This window comes from Epinephelus lanceolatus, chromosome 24, assembly GCF_041903045.1.
Source record: "Epinephelus lanceolatus isolate andai-2023 chromosome 24, ASM4190304v1, whole genome shotgun sequence".
Lineage (NCBI taxonomy): Eukaryota > Metazoa > Chordata > Actinopteri > Perciformes > Serranidae > Epinephelus > Epinephelus lanceolatus.
In genome coordinates this window covers 31,399-49,067 of record NC_135757.1, presented here as the reverse complement: position 1 = coordinate 49,067, position 17,669 = coordinate 31,399, and the positions used below count along the sequence as shown (strand labels likewise).

General features: G+C 42.2%; 1 protein-coding gene across 1 annotated transcript in view; it reads left to right on the top strand.

Moving 5' to 3' along the window:
- Positions 1-17,669, top strand: part of xdh (xanthine dehydrogenase) — a 38,413-nt gene that overhangs the window by 12,352 nt on the left and 8,392 nt on the right. The window contains exons 7-27 of the mRNA XM_033616082.2: positions 3,083-3,175; positions 3,814-3,894; positions 4,629-4,773; positions 4,875-4,967; positions 5,469-5,620; positions 5,907-6,000; positions 6,343-6,452; positions 6,590-6,774; positions 6,850-7,012; positions 7,112-7,201; positions 7,306-7,475; positions 7,690-7,816; positions 7,970-8,089; positions 8,186-8,282; positions 8,359-8,480; positions 13,227-13,360; positions 13,436-13,523; positions 13,842-13,928; positions 14,006-14,197; positions 14,289-14,434; positions 15,443-15,524. Of these exons, the coding sequence (XP_033471973.2) occupies positions 3,083-3,175; positions 3,814-3,894; positions 4,629-4,773; positions 4,875-4,967; positions 5,469-5,620; positions 5,907-6,000; positions 6,343-6,452; positions 6,590-6,774; positions 6,850-7,012; positions 7,112-7,201; positions 7,306-7,475; positions 7,690-7,816; positions 7,970-8,089; positions 8,186-8,282; positions 8,359-8,480; positions 13,227-13,360; positions 13,436-13,523; positions 13,842-13,928; positions 14,006-14,197; positions 14,289-14,434; positions 15,443-15,524 (2,571 nt within the window). The remainder of the gene's footprint in view (positions 1-3,082; positions 3,176-3,813; positions 3,895-4,628; positions 4,774-4,874; positions 4,968-5,468; positions 5,621-5,906; positions 6,001-6,342; positions 6,453-6,589; positions 6,775-6,849; positions 7,013-7,111; positions 7,202-7,305; positions 7,476-7,689; positions 7,817-7,969; positions 8,090-8,185; positions 8,283-8,358; positions 8,481-13,226; positions 13,361-13,435; positions 13,524-13,841; positions 13,929-14,005; positions 14,198-14,288; positions 14,435-15,442; positions 15,525-17,669) is intronic.

Sequence of the window (17,669 nt, the reverse complement as noted above, 5' to 3'; positions counted from 1 at the left end):
TTAGTTAGCTAGTGTTAGCTAACTACAAAGTAGGCTAATTTGATGACAGTAATACTATACTTTATCACACAAAAGTCATGGATGTGGAAAATAAGTTCATATTTTATAACGTCATATGTATTCCAAGATATAAAACGAATACAATACTAACATGTCTGTTGCTGTATAAAAATCCTGGGTGGTGAGACTGCTGGCATTAGATGTGTAAGTGCAACAGTAAATGTATACCTGACAGTCACAGTGGATAAGAATCAAAGATTCCTAGGTCTAACCCTTGATATTCCATAGGAAATGCTTGGGGTCATTTTTGACCCCACTTATGGAAGAGTGGGGTAGTGATACAAAAACAACAATTTCTTAAAATGTATATAATTTTTTTTAAAAATGCAAATGGCCTCATGTCAGAAACATGTTTTATGAGGAATACCTGGAATATGAAATGATAAAAACTTTTAATTCCATAGATATTGAAGAAAAACAACCCCTGGGGTAATTTTTGACCCCACTTATGCATCTAAGGGTTAACATTTAGAAATTTTGATTTGTTTTGTTCAAACATCTTTCCAAATTTCTGATGGTCCTTGAATACATCATGTGCTATAAACAAACATCAGAATTTATTGTATGGCTCACTAAATATTTGTCCAAAAATGAAGTGTTTGAACAACAAGAATGACTAAGACTTTATTTAACTTTAAAGTTTTAACTTTCAAACATCAAAAATGCAAAAACTGATTTACAGAGGAAGGCGGAGTCACACATTAGCCACGCCCCTCCTCTGATAAATACAGTGCAGTCCCTTAGATCATCTGATTTACTCTGCAGCATCTGGATGACTATGTATGTATATACGGTCTCTATGGACACAAACTTTATTTTAAACAGTCTATACGGACACAAACTTTATTTAAAACGGTCTCTACAGACACAAATAAACTATTTAAAATGGTATCTACAGACACAAATAAACTAATAAACTTTGTTTAAAATGGTATCTACATACACAAATAAACTTTATTTAAAAAGGTCTCTACATACACAAACTTTATTTAAAATGGTCTCTACAGACACAAATAAACTAATAAACTTTGATTTAAACGGTATCTACATACACAAATAAACTTTATTTAAAATGGTCTCTAAAAAAATAAACTTTATTTAAAACGGTCTCTACAGACACAAACAAACTTTATTTAAAAAGGTCTCTACAGACACAAATAAACTAATAAACTATTTAAAAGGGTCTCTAAAGACACAAATAAACTTTATTTAAAATGGTCTCTACAGACACAAAAACGTTATTCAAAACGGTCTCTACAGACACAAATAAACTCTATTTAAAATGGTCTCTACAGACACAAATGAACTATTAAACTTTGTTTAAAATGGTCTCTACAGACACTAATAAACTGATAAACTTTTTAAAACGTTCTCTACAGACACAAATAAACTAATAAACTATTTAAAACGGTCTCTACGACAACAAATAAATTAATAAACTTTATATAAAATGGCATCTACAGACAGAAATAAACTTTATTTAAAACATTCTCTACAGACACACATAAACTTTATTTAAAACGGTCTCTACAGACACAAATAAACTTTATTTAAAACGGTCTCTACAGACACAAATAAACTAATAAACTATTTAAAAGGGTCTCTACAGACACAAATAAACTTTATTTAAAATGGTCTCTACAGACACAAAAACGTTATTCAAAACGGTCTCTACAGACACAAATAAACTATTAAACTTTATTTAAAATGGCATCTACAGACAGAAATAAACTTTATTTAAAAGGGTCTTTACAGACACAAATAAATTTTATTTAAAACGGTTTCTACAGACACAAAAACTTTATTCAAAACGGTCTCTACAGACACAAATAAACTATTTATAAAGGTCTCTACAGACACAAATAAACTAAAACTTTATCTAAAATGGTCTCTACAGACACAAAAACTTTATTCAAAACAGTCTCTACAGACACAAAAACTTTATTCAAAACGGTCTCTACAGACACAAATAAACTAATAAACTTTACTAAAACTGTCTCTACAGACACGAATAAACTTAAAACGGTGTCTACAGACACAAAAGAACCTAATAAACTTTATTTAAGACGGTCTCTACAGACACAAATCAACTAATAAACTTTATTTAAAACGGTCTCTACAGACACAAAAATTTATTTAAAATGGTCTCTACAGACACAAATAAACTAATAAACTATTTAAAACAGTCTCTACAGACACAAATAAACTAATAAACTTTATTTAAAATGGCATCTACAGACACAAATAAACTTTATTTAAAATGGTCTCTACAGACAAAAACTTTATTTAAAATGGTCTCTACAGACAAAAACTTTATTCAAAACGGTCTCTACAGACACAAATAAACTTTATTTAAAATGGTCTCTACAGACAAAAATTTTATTCAAAACGGTCTCTACAGACACAAATAAACTAATAAACTTTATTTAGAATGGTCTCTACAGACAAAAACTTTATTCAAAACGGTCTCTACAGACACAAATAAACTAATAAACTTTATTTAGAATGGTCTCTACAGACACAAATAAACTTTATTTAAAATGGTCTCTACAGACAAAAACTTTATTCAAAACGGTCTCTACAGACACAAATAAACTTTATTTAAAATGGTCTCTACAGACAAAAACTTTATTCAAAACGGTCTCTACAGACACAAATAAACTAATAAACTTTATTCAAAACGGTCTCTACAGACACAAATAAACTTTATAAAATGGTCTCTACAGACAAATAAACTTTATTTAAAATGGTCTGTACAGACACTGTGTTAAATGATGGAAACAAAGACAGACCATAATACTTAAGTCAGGGCATGTTGGGGAGTCGCCTTCCTGTTTACAGAAATAAGGCAAACATCATCTCAACTTCATCCTAACCCTCATTCATTCATCCATTCATTCATTCACTCATTCATTCATCCATTTACTCACTCACTCAGCCCCGACCTTGTTCCAGTCTCTGTAGAATCAATCTTATTGATCAGGTTCATCAATCTGGTTTAATGGCATGTTTTCATCTCCAGGAAGGGGGGTGCTGTGGTGGCAGGGGGCGGGACACCGACTGCTGTCTGACCAATGGGAGTTCAGCAGAGAGACGCTCGCAGGAAGTCGATGATGTAAGTCAATCAATCAATCAATTTTATTTATAAAGCCCAATATCACAAATCACAATTTCCCTCACAGGGCTTTACAGCATACAACATCCCTCTGTCCTTATGACCCTCACAGCTGATCAGGAAAAACTCCCCAAAAAACCCTTTAACGGGGAAAAAAAACAGTAGAAACCTCAGGAAGAGCAACTGAGGAGGGATCCCTCTTCCAGGACGGACAGATGTGCAATAGATGTCGTACAGAACAGATCAGCATAATAAATTAACAGTAATCCGCATGACACAATGAGACAGAGAGAGAGACAGAGAGAGAGATGCAGGTAATGACAGTAGCTTACAACAACATTATTGAAAGTAATAATATTATAGTTATAGTTCTGGCTACTGTGGTACAATATGTTGAAAGTATGTATTAATATCTGGCAGTATACATGTGTGACAATAGTCATATGTGTATAATAACAGTAGAAGTATGACTAATGACTAATGATGGCAGCAGCAGCAGGAGGCATCTGGCAGGACCACGGCAGCAGCACAACCACACACGTCACGCTGTCCAGGCACCGCTGTGATGTCATCTGTTTGTGACGCAGTATCACGAGTAATGTTTCTGACATTAAATTTTACGTTTTGTTTCTCTGCAGGAATCGACATCTTTATTCAGCGCTGCCGACTTCACGCCCTTTGACCCCACGCAGGAAGTCATCTTCCCTCCTGAGCTCATGGTAAACAACAAACAATAAACAACAAACACAAACAAAGAGTCAGGAGATGAAATCAGTTTATTTTAACCTGGCCTCATTAAAGACGACTCACCTGAGTGTGGACAGAGAACCACATGTTCACAACAGAAAGTCATCTTCCCTAGCCTAAACAACAAACAAACAATAAAAACAAGTGTGTAAACTCTCTTGTTAAAGATGACTCAGCTGAGCTTGGACAGAGAGCCACGTCATCAGATGTCTCAGGTTCTGTGTCAGGTGTTTACAACAGGAAGTCACTGACGGTCATTTGTCCGCTCCCCGACATGCTCACTTCATATTAACATGATGACATCATTGTCCTTCTGTGACTCAACGCTCACATACACCTTTGTCTCTGATGGCCATCCAGAATGTCTGTCCACGTGTCCTCTGAGGACGTCTGTCCAAGTGTCCTCTGAGGACGTCTGTCCATGTAACCTCTGAGAACATCTGTCTGTGTGATCGTGTGTCTTCTTAGGGCATCTGTCCATGTATCCTCTGAAGACATCTGTCCATGTGTCCTCTGAGGACATCTGTCCATGTGTCCTCTGGGGACATCTGTCTGTGTGACCGTGTGTCTTCTTAGGGCATCTATCCACGTGTCCTCTGAGGACATCTGTCCACGTGTCCGCTGTGGACAGACACACATTGACACACACACACACACTCTGACTGTCCTCCTGTTGGTTTGTCCGTCTGTCCGTCCTCTGTTCCAGTCTCTAACCATAGGTCAGAGGTCGTCCTCACTGTCTTTCCATGGGGACAGGACGACATGGCTGCAGCCCGACAGTCTGGACGAGTTTCTGCGTCTGAAGTGGAAATATCCCGACGCCCGAATCGTCGTGGGAAACACCGAAGTGGGTTAGTGTGTATACTCATTTGTTCATTCATCCACTCATCTGTCCACTCATTTATCCATTCACTCACTCATTCACTCACTCACTCACTCTGTGTGTGTTCAGGTATCGAGGTGAAGTTTAAGAACATGGTGTATCCGGTGATTTTGGCGCCGACGTTCGTCCCTGAACTGAGCTCAGTGACTCAAACTGACGATGGTGAGTCTGAGAGTTACTGCTAAACTTCACCTGAGGACACAGCTGAGGCTCAGAGGTAGAGCGGGTCGCCCCACCTTCTCCAGTCTGCAAGTGTCGGACTGTTCATCAGTGTGTGAGTGTGTGTCAATGGTTACTGAGCAGCAGGTGGCACCTTTTACTGCAGCCTCGGCCACCTGCGTGTGAATGTGAATGGGTGTATGTCACTCGTGGCGTAAAGGCGGTTTGAGTGGCTTGAAGACTAGAAGGGAGCTAAATAAGTACAGTTACCTTCAGAGGCCTAATGTAATCGCACCAAACGTCCCGATGATTTAACCTCCAGAGGCCTAATGTAATCTCACCAAACGTCCCGATGATTTAACCTCCAGAGGCCTAATGTAATCGCGCCAAACGTCTCGATGATTTAAGCTCAGATAGCTCAGGTTTCTTTCCGTCTTCATGCTCACGTGGTTGATAGTCTAGAACCAAACTGAGACACCTGTCACACTTTGTTTGTTTGTTCAGGTGTGGTGTTTGGTGCAGCGTGCACTCTCAGCCACATGGGGGCGATACTGAAACAGGCGGTGGAGACTCTTCCTCCTCATCAGACCCAGGTCTTCCTCGCTGTCCTTGAGCAGCTGCGCTGGTTTGCTGGGATGCAGATTCGTAACGTGGCGGTGAGTTGCAGCATTTCTGTGTCCTCTTTGTGGGAAACTTATTAATCAGAATCACATCAGAAATATTGAGTCAATGATCGTCAAGAAACTGAACCAGGTGTGGAGTTAAGGGGCCCTGGGAGAGCAGAGTGTTTCAAATGAATTTACTACACCTGGTGGGGAGTTCAGGGGCCCTGGGAGAGCAGACTAAAGTGTACATTTAGGAAGTGTAGGAGTGCGGACCAGAGTTCAGACTGAATGAATCAACAGGAAGTGAAATAAAGTTTTATTGTGTTTTTGTTTTCAGGCTGTCGGTGGAAACATCATGACCGCCAGCCCCATATCTGACCTCAACCCTGTGTTTATGGCCGCGGGCTGTAAACTCATCCTGAGGGACAAAGGTATCACACACACACACACACACACACACACACATCTTCAAACACACACACACACACACACACACACACCGATTCTGTGAAAACAGTGGTGGTGCATTCACTGTCTCTGTCAAGAGGCATTCAGGTGACTCCCTCTGAACCTGTCATTAAATAATAAATTCAGACTAATGTTGTGTTCAGGGTCACTCTGTGATTTTGTACTTTACTGTACCCACAGCTAGTTTCTATATATCCTACAGGCAACACAGGGTTCATCCTCCCAGACCTACTGACAGGTCTTTGAATGTTTCCTAATGCTGTTAAACCTCTGACCTCTGACCCTGGTGTATGTCTGTGTGTCAGATGGGAGTCGTGTGGTTCGGATGGACGACGGTTTCTTCACTGGTTACAGGAAGACAATCCTGCGACCACAGGAAGTCCTGGTGTCCATTGAGATCCCGTACAGCAAAAAGGTAGAGACACATCGCCACGGCTATGGCTGTTTGTCACCTAGCAACCACTGTCTGTCACCTAGCAACCACTGTCACCGTGCTGTGCTTCATGGTGGTCTGGACTCTGACGCCGGTGGTTTTGTGTTCTTCCTGTTCAGACTCAGTTCGTCTCCACCTTCAAACAGTCTCCTCGCCGAGAGGATGACATCAGCATTGTCACTGCTGCGATGAGCGTAACTTTCACACCCGAGACTGACATTGTCAAGGACTTGAGGCTGAGTTATGGCGGCATGGCGCCCGTCACGGTGCTGGCTACGCAGACGGCGAACAGACTGCTGGGAAGGTAACAAACACAGTGACATCACAGTTGAAGATCATAGATGTGTTTGTTGCTATGGAACTCTCTGATGTCATCCAGGCGGTGGGGGGAGGAGCTTCTCCAGGAGGCGTGCTCCTCATTGGCAGAGGAGATGACCCTCGACCCCTCTGCACCGGGCAGCATGGTGACGTACCGGCGAACTTTGACCCTCAGCTTCTTCTACAAGTTCTACCTGACGGTGCTGCAGAAGCTCCTCGACCAGGTGGAGTTTAGATTGAATTAACTTTAATGGGTTTTAATTTTATTAATTTAATTTACTTTGAAGCCATCCATTTACTGAGCGTGATGTTGTATTCCTTAGGGCGTGGACGTGGCGGCGGTCAGCTCAGACTGTGTCAGTGCGACGCAGATTTATCGTCCAGAGACAGCGTCCAGCGTTCAGATCTACCAGGTACACATGCTACAAAATAATGTCAGCGAATAATAATTCAAACTTTGAACAGGTGAAGCTCCCGTGTTAGTGTCCAGGTGTATGACATCACATTTCTGCTCCAGGTGGTGCCGGAGGGGCAGAGCCAGGATGATGTGGTGGGCCGTCCCATGATGCATCTGTCGGCCCTGAAGCAGGCGACGGGTGAGGCGATTTACTGTGACGACATGCCGCAGTACGAGAACGAGCTTTACCTGGCGCTCGTCACCAGCAGCAAAGCACACGCCCACATTCTGTGAGACTCACAACTGTATGACACACACACACCTTAACCACACTCGCACAACACAGACACTCGAACTACGCCCACACACCTGAACTACCCACATATACCTGAGCCACGCACACACACACACACACACGCAAACGCACACACACACACATGCACACGCACACGCACACACACTCACCTGTCCTGTCTCACCCAGGTCTGTGTGTGTGTGTCTCAGCTCCGTAGATGCCTCGGCAGCTGAGCGAATGCCTGGTGTAGTCTGCTGTGTGTTTGCTGCTGACATCCCCGGCAGTAACGCCACCGGACCGGTCGAATACGATGAGACCGTCCTCGCTGACAGCCAGGTGTGTTTTTGTTTGTCTGACCAATCAGACGACTCCTTAGGTTCTCCACCACTGTTTTTTAAATTTGTTTGTGTGTCTGTGTGTGTGTGAAAGAATACAGTTCTCCTTGTCACAATTAAGGCATTCATTTCTGTGTTTCCTTCGTCTCTGCAGGTGACATGTGTCGGTCACATCATCGGTGCTGTGGTGGCTGACACTCAGATCCACGCTCAGAGAGCTGCCAAGGCTGTCAGGATCCAGTACGAAGAGCTGCAGCCGGTCGTCACCATCCAGGTGAGACTAAGAACACCTGGATGACTCAGTGAAGGGAATTAAAAAAGTTAAAATGAGCTCCACCAAAAACACGTCTGTTGTTCTTCTGATCGACAGGAAGCCATCGCCACCCAGTCCTTCTATCAGCCAATCAGAACCATCCAGAGTGGTGACCTGGAGGCGGGCTTTAAACAGGCCGACCACATCCTGGAGGGTAAGACTGACCGTAAGTGTGACTACTTTCTGTTTTCACCTGATCAGGTTTTGATTATTGATTGATTAACTAACAGGTGAGATGCACATCGGAGGGCAGGAACATTTTTACCTGGAGACAAACGTCACGCTGGCCGTTCCCAGAGAAGACGGCGAGATGGAGCTCTTTGTTTCTACTCAGGCCGCCTCCAAAACACAGGTAAGAATGTTCCGAAACACAGGTAACTATACTCCAATACACATGCAACTGTACTCCAAAACACAGGTAACTATACTCCAATACACATGCAACTGTACTCCAAAACACAGGTAACTATACTCCAATACACATGCAACTGTACTCCAAAACACAGGTAACTATACTCCAAAACACAGGTAGCTGTACTCCAAAACACAGGTAACTATACTCCAAAACACAGGCAACTATACTCCAAAACACAGGTAACTGTCCTCCAAATCACAGGTAACTATAATCCAAAACACAGGTAACTGTCCTCCAAAGCACAGGTAACTGTACTCCAAAACATAGGTAACTATACTCCAAAACACATGTAACAATATTTCAAAACACAGGTAACTGTCCTCCAAATCACAGGTAACTATACTCCAAAACACATGTAACAATATTTCAAAAAACAGGTAACTGTTCTCCAAAACACATGTAACGATATTTCAAAACACAGGTAACTGTCCTCCAAATCACAGGTAACTATACTCTAAAACACAGGTAACAATATTTCAAAACACAGGTAACTGTCCTCCAAATCACAGGTACCTATACTCCAAAACACAGGTAACTGTCCTCCAAATCACAGGTACCTATACTCCAAAACACAGGTAACTGTCCTCCAAATCACAGGTAACTATACTCCAAAACACAGGTAACTGTCCTCCAAATCACAGGTAACTATACTCCAAAACACAGGTAACTGTCCTCCAAAACACAGGTAACTATACTCAAAAACACAGGTAACTGTCCTCCAAATCACAGGTAACTATAATCCAAAACACAGGTAACTGTCCTCCAAAGCACAGGTAACTGTACTCCAAAACACAGGTAACTATACTCCAAAACATAGGTAACTATACTCCAAAACACATGTAACAATATTTCAAAACACAGGTAACTGTCCTCCAAATCACAGGTAACAATATTTCAAAACACAGGTAACTATACTCCAAAACACAGGTAACTGTACTACAAATCACAGGTAACTATACTCCAAAACACAGGTAACTGTACTACAAAACACATGTAACAATATTTCAAAACACAGGTAACTGTCCTCCAAATCACAGGTAACTATACTCCAAAACACAGGTAACAATATTTCAAAACACAGGTAACTGTCCTCCAAATCACAGGTAACTATACTCCAAAACACATGTAACAATATTTCAAAACACAGGTAACTGTCCTCCAAATCACAGGTAACTATTCTCCAAAACACAGGTAACTGTTCTCCAAAACACAGGTAACTATACTCCAAAACACATGTAACAATATTTCAAAACCCAGGTAACTGTCCTCCAAATCACAGGTAACTATACTCCAAAACACATGTAACAATATTTCAAAACACAGGTAACTGTCCTCCAAATCACAGGTAACTATTCTCCAAAACACAGGTAACTGTCCTCCAAAACACAGGTAACTATACTCCAAAACACATGTAACAATATTTCAAAACCCAGGTAACTGTCCTCCAAATCACAGGTAACTATACTCCAAAACACAGGTAACTGTCCTCCAAAACACAGGTAACTGTCCTCCAAATCACAGGTAACAATATTTCAAAACACAGGTAACTATACTCCAAATCACAGGTAACAATATTTCAAAACACAGGTAACTATACTCCAAAACACAGGTAACAATATTTCAAAACACAGGTAACTATACTCCAAAACAGAGGTAACTGTCCTCCAAATCACAGGTAACAATATTTCAAAACACAGGTAACTGTCCTCCCAATCACAGGTAACTATACTCCAAAACACAGGTAACAATATTTCAAAACACAGGTAACTGTCCTCCAAATCACAGGTAACTATACTCCAAAACACAGGTAACTGTCCTCCAAAACACAGGTAACTATACTCCAAAACACATGTAACAATATTTCAAAACCCAGGTAACTGTCCTCCAAATCACAGGTAACTATACTCCAAAACACAGGTAACTGTCCTCCAAATCACAGGTAACTATACTCCAAAACACAGGTAACTGTCCTCCAAATCACAGGTAACTATACTCCAAAACATAGATAACTGTACTCCAAAACACAGGTAACTATACTCCAAAACACAGGTAACTGTACTCCAAAACACAGGTAGAAGTATTTCAAAACACAGGTAACTATACTCCAAATCACAGGTAACTGTCCTCCAAAACACAGGTAACAATATTTCAAAACACAGGTAACTATACTCCAAAACACAGGTAACAATATTTCAAAACTCAGGTAACTGTCCTCCAAATCACAGGTAACTATACTCCAAAACACATGTAACTGTCCTCCAAATCACAGGTAACAATATTTCAAAACACAGGTAACTATACTCCAAAACACAGGTAACAATATTTCAAAACACAGGTAACTATACTCCAAAACACAGGTAACTGTCCTCCAAATCACAGGTAACTATACTCCAAAACACATGTAACTGTCCTCCAAATCACAGGTAACAATATTTCAAAACACAGGTAACTATACTCCAAATCACAGGTAACAATATTTCAAAACACAGGTAACTATACTCCAAAACACAGGTAACAATATTTCAAAACACAGGTAACTATACTCCAAAACAGAGGTAACTGTCCTCCAAATCACAGGTAACAATATTTCAAAACACAGGTAACTGTCCTCCCAATCACAGGTAACTATACTCCAAAACACAGGTAACAATATTTCAAAACACAGGTAACTATACTCCAAATCACAGGTAACTATACTCCAAAACACAGGTAACTGTCCTCCAAATCACAGGTAACTATACTCCAAAACACAGGTAACAATATTTCAAAACACAGGCAACTGTACTACAAAACACAGGTAACTATACTGCAAAACATAGGTAACTGTACTCCAAATCACAGGTAACTATACTCCAAAACACAGGCAACTGTACTCCAAATCACAGGTAACAATATTTCAAAACACAGGTAACTGTCCTCCAAATCACAGGTAACTATACTCCAAAACACAGGTAACTGTACTCCAAAACATAGGTAACTGTCCTCCAAATCACAGGTAACTATACTCCAAAACACAGGCAACTATACTCCAAAACACATGTAACAATATTTCAAAACACAGGTAACTGTCCTCCAAATCACAGGTAACTATACTCCAAAACACAGGTAACTGTCCTCCAAAACACAGGTAACTATACTCCAAAACACATGTAACAATATTTCAAAATCCAGGTAACTGTCCTCCAAATCACAGGTAACTATACTCCAAAACATAGGTAACTGTCCTCCAAAACACAGGCAACTGTACTCCAAAACACAGGTAACTATACTCCAAAATATATACGTAACTGTACTCCGAATCACAGGTAACTATACTCCAAAACACATGTAACAATATTTCAAAACACGGGTAACTGTCCTCCAAAACACAGGTAACTATACTCCAAAATATAGGTAACTGTCCTCCAAATCACAGATAACTATACTCCAAAACACATGTAACAATATTTCAAAACCCAGGTAACTGTCCCCCAAATCACAGGTAACTATACTCCAAAACACATGTAACAATATTACAAAACCCAGGTAACTGTCCTCCAAATCACAGGTAGCTATACTCCAAAACACAGGTAACTGTCCTCCAAAGCATAGGTAACAATATTTCAAAACACAGGTAACTATACTCCAAAACACAGGTAACTGTACTCCAAAACACAGGTAACTGTCCTCCAAAGCATAGGTAACAATATTTCAAAACACAGGTAACTATACTCCAAAACACAGGTAACTGTACTCCAAAACACAGGTAACTGTTCTCCAAATCACAGGTGACAATATTTCAAAACACAGGTAACTGTACTCCAAAACACAGGTAACTGTCCTCCAAATCACAGGTAACAATATTTCAAAACACAGGTAACTGTACTCCAAAACACAGGTAACTGTCCTCCCAATCACAGGTAACAATATTTCAAAACACAGGTAACTGTCCTCCAAATCACAGGTAACTATACTCTAAAACACAAGGAACAATATTTCAAAACACAGGTAACTGTACTCCACAACACAGGTAACTATACTCCAAAACACAGGCAACTGTACTTCAAAACACAGGTAACAATATTTCAAAACACAGGTAACTGTCCTCCAAATCACAGGTAACTATACTCTAAAACACAGGTAACTATACTCCAAAACACAGGTAACAATACTCCAAAACATAGGTACTTATACTTCAAAACACAAGTGACTTTACTCCAAAACACAGGTAATTATACTCTGTAACACAAGTAACTATACTCTAAAACACAGGTAATTATACTCTAAAAGAAAAGTATCAGTACTCCCAAACAGAGGTAAATATAATCCAAAACACAGGCAACTATACTCCAAAACAAAAGAATCAATACCCCAAAGACAGGTAACTATACTCTAAAACAGAAAATCAGTACTCCCAAACACAGGTAACTATACTCCCAAACACAGGTCAGTACACTTTTAAACAAAAGTATCAGTACTCCGAAACACAGGTAACTATATTCTAAAACAGAAGTATCAGTATTCCCAAACACAGGTAACTATACTCTAAAACAGAAGTATCATTACTCTCAAACACAGGTAGCCATTCGTCTTAAAGACATAAATGACTGTAAATGTAATTCAGTCAGTGTAGGGGGGTTTGGGTTTGGACATTGAGTGTAAAATGTGCCGTTGAGCGACGGGCTGTATCTCTGTCTGTTTCAGAGTCTGGTGGCGAAGGCGTTGGGCGTTCCGTCTAACAGGGTGGTGGTCCGGGTGAAGAGGATGGGTGGAGGCTTCGGGGGGAAGGAGAGCCGAACCACCGTCCTGTCCACTGTGGTCGCCGTGGCAGCAAACAAGTACGTCTGGTACTGATGTTTAGTTTGATTCTCTTATTTTGAAATAACAAATTATTTCCTGTTTTACTGTGACAGGCTGAAGAGACCTGTGAGGTGTATGTTGGACAGAGATGAGGACATGTTGGTTACCGGAGGAAGACACCCATTCTACGGAAAATACAAGGTAGGTGGAGCACCAGCAGCAGAGAGAACTTTACCTGTCGTACATGTGGCAATGTTACAGCAGTTTTTTATTGGCCTAGGTACAAAGCTGCTGTGTGTCACTGTCCTTTAATATACGGATAAATAAAGTTGTTTCAACTTTAAATGTTTTGTTTGTGGCCACTCACAGATTTGAGTCAGGGTTAGGGTCCATCAGTCTGGGTTGTGGTAGCTTCACCCCAGCATCCCAAATTGATCTCTCACTTCCAAGTTGGTCATCATTTTTTCTCCTTCTTCCCCTCCTCTTCTTCTTCTTCTTCTTCTTATTGTCTTGCTCCAGGTGGGTTTCCTGAATAGTGGTAAGGTCATGGCTCTGGACGTATCGTACTACAGTAATGCAGGAAACTCGATGGACCTCTCTCTGGCGGTGAGTATCATTACTATTAACGGATCTCGTTTTGCTAATGACGTGTTAATGTCATCATCTGTGTGCTTTCATCCAAGGTCATGGAGCGCGCCCTGTTCCACATGGAAAACTCGTACAATGTGGCAAACGTGCGTGGCCGCGGCTTCCTGTGCCGCACCAACCTGCCGTCCAACACGGCATTCAGGGGCTTCGGAGGGCCACAAGGCATGATGGTTGCTGAAAGCTGGATGACAGACGTGGCTCAGAGTCTGGGGAAGCCGGCGGAGGAGGTACGTAGGCGGATATATAAAGTCTAACATGATGAACAGCTGAATTTTGGCTGCTGAGCAGCATCCAATCAGTGACTCCGTCTACCTGCAGGTGCGCAGGTTGAACTTGTACGTGGAAGGAGAGTCAACACCGTACAACCAGATCCTGGATCAGTTCACCCTGGGTCGCTGCTGGGATGAGTGCCTGTCACGTTCTGAATATGAGCAGCGCCGAGCCGCAATCGACCTCTACAACAGGTAATCTGAATTTTCAGAGACTCAGGCACGACGCGTCCTCAGAACAGGTAAACCCCGTCCATTCAAAGGTCCTGAAACAGTGGGACTTTCTGTTCAGTTCTGTGACAGGTGGAAGTTTCTGAGACCTGGTCCAGTTTTATGATGGGTGTCAACGGTTGTTCAATAAATATAAAATGTCCATAAGAAATTTCTGTCGAGTGTTAAGAGGTGGAAAGATAAGATAAGATAAGATAAACTTTATTGTCCCAAGCGGGAAATTTGTTTTGGGCACATAGTGCAACATTGCTGCACAGCAGATACAACCATCATATACAAACAAGACACACAGTAGACGACCATGTAGTATGCACAGCGCAGATTTGAATAACATAATAGTAGCCTGGTTCCAGACCATAGACCCCGCCCACTCAACTGAGTAGGCTTGCATCTCTGGTCTGGCATACTGCAATGAATTTGCGATTTATCTCGTCCAAACGATGGACAGACCAATGAACGCCGGGGATGGGGGCGGATCTAGCGATTAGCCAATCAGTGTCACGCTGATGGCGACTGCTGCAGATCCTACAGACCACATTAACGATGCTATCGAGGTATTTCGCCACTACTCACGTTAATGGAGGACCAAATTAAGGAAGCTGCTAAACTGGATTTAACGGCGATGCAGCTGGGCGTGCAGGACAACGGAAACATTTTAAACGGGCAATGCTCGCTTGTTTTTGGCACCCCTGAGGCATGGATACTAATGCCGTCAGATTCTGGGTGAGTCGTTGATCTCTACTGATTGGTTAGGCAAAAATCAAATTCCCTCCCCCTTGTAAATTGCCTTCAATGGAGGCGATGTCAGACTGAAGGTTCTGGGAGCTTCAGTCTGACACTCAGGCTAACATAATAGTGCAATTAGGAAGGGGCTATCGACATCAGAAGTATGCATTTGTTTATTAAGTAGATGTGATAACCAGTTAAAACAACTGAAGCTCTGCTGGTTGAAATGAACTCTTCTTCTGTCAGACAGAACCGGTGGACCAAACGAGGCCTCGCCATAATCCCCACCAAGTTTGGCATAAGCTTCACTGCCGTCTTCCTCAACCAGGTCTGAACTAAAAACACTGATTCACAAACTGTTAAAATCCTAATTGTTATTTGATACGTTATGTTTTTGTAATAATAAATAATACATTTTATTTATACAGCGCTTTTACAGCTCTCAAAGACGCTTTACATTTAAAACCAAAGAAAAGAAGTACAAACATGTAAGTGCAAAGAGAGAAACAGAAAACAAGGACAATATAAAACAACAAGGTGCAAAAGCATAGTGCAAAACAAAGAAAAGGAGGGCACATGAGGAACCGAGAACGAAAAGCTAATGTTAAAGGTTAAAAGCAGATTTGAAAAGGTGGGTTTTGAGGAGTGATTTGAAGGTGGATGGATTTGGACAGTCACGGATGTGTATAGGGAGGGTGTTCCAGAGGGAGGGGGCGGCTATGGAGAAGGCTCTGTCGCCCCAGGTTCAGTGCTTGGTCCCGTGTGGAGGAGAGAGGAGGTTTTTGTCAGATGATCGAAGGTTGCGGGAGGGAGTGTGGTGGTGGAGCATGTCTGTGAGGTAGGAGGGGGCCTGGCTGTGGAGGGCTTTGTGGGTGAGGAGGAGGATCTTGAAATTGATTCTGTACGGGACAGGGAGCCACTGTAGGTTGCTGAGTTGAGTGTAGATGGTTTCGATCTTTGATTGAAAAAATGCCAGGAAGGAGTTGCATTTGTCAGTTGTGATGGAGGAGAGGGTGTTGTCGCAGGGTTTGAAGAGTTTATTGATGGTGGAAAAGAGAGTCTTGGCGTTATTGGAGCCAGAGTGAATGAGTTGTTAGTAGTAGTTGGACCGGGTGGCAGTGAGGGCGTCTTTGTAGTTTGAAAGGTGGTCTGTATAGGCATGGAGATGGACTGTGAGACTGGTTTTCTTGTAAAGTCTTTCAAGCTGGCGCTTACGGGTTTTCATGTGACGGAGTTCAGGAGTGTACCAGGGAGATGAGTGAGTAAATGAGACAGTTTGGGTCTTTAAGGGAGCCAGTTTGTCGAGGTAGAGGGACAGTGTGTTGTTGTAGAGGGTGACCAGGTCAGAGGGGTTTGGGGTCAGCGGGGTGATGAATGTGGACAGAGTATTTGCCAGTGAGTCAGAGAAAGCAGAGGGGGAGATGGACTTGATATTTCTGAAGGATATAATGCGTTTGAGTTTTGGGGGAGGGAGTGGGGTCTTGAAGTCCACAGTGATGGCCAGGTGATCCGAGATGTGGAGGTTGGTACTGGAGAGTTGGTGGAGGGTGAGACCGGCGGAGCAGACTAGGTCCAGGATGTGGCCGCGACAGTGGGTGGGGAAGTTGACATGCTGGGTGAAGTGAAGGCAGTGGAGCAGGTCCAGGTGGTCTACTGCACTTTTGCGGTTTGGATCATCGATGTGGATATTGAAGTCCCCCAGCAGGAGAATTGAGGGAGATACAGCAGATAGCTGGGTGAGGAATTTGGTGAGGTCTGAGAGGATGGAGTTGTTTGGTTTGGGAGGGCGGTAGATGATGGCGATGACCAGGGAAGTGGGACCAGACAGTTTGAGGGCGACTTGTTAGAAGGACTGAGCAGGAGGTATGGAGATTGTGGATATTTTAAAGCGTTTCTTGTAGATGGCAGCAACGCCACCACCCCGTCCGTCTGGGCGGGGTTTGTCGGTGTAGATGTAGTCAGTGGGTGTGGTTTGGTTTAGGGAGAAGTAATCCAGGGGTTTGTGCCAGGTTTTGGTGAGGCAGAGGAAGTCCAGTTTATTGTCAGTGATGAATTCATGTAGGATGGCACTTTTGTTGGTCAGTGAGCGGGTGTTGAGTAGAGCCAGTTTCAGGTGTTGTAGGGTTTGAGTAGTACAGGGGGTGGCAGGAGTGCAGAAGATGGGGGATAAGTTTTTGTAATTCACAGTCTTAGTGCAGTAAGGGCGGGGTGGTTTGTGCTTTATGATGGACTGTATGTGGAATGTCTCAGATGGGAGGGTTAATGTTTGAAATGGTCAGACAGGGGCGCTGGTGAGTGGGGCTGTGCTCTGTGCTGCAGTTGGAACGGGGTGAGGAAGTGTGTCGGTGGAGGGGGCGTGTGATATGCACATGGTGCGTGATGTACAGTATGCTGAATATTGGCTGCCAGTGTGCGGCTTCCCAGGGAGGTAGGGTGAATGCCATCGTGTTTGAAGAAAGAGGGACGGTTCCAG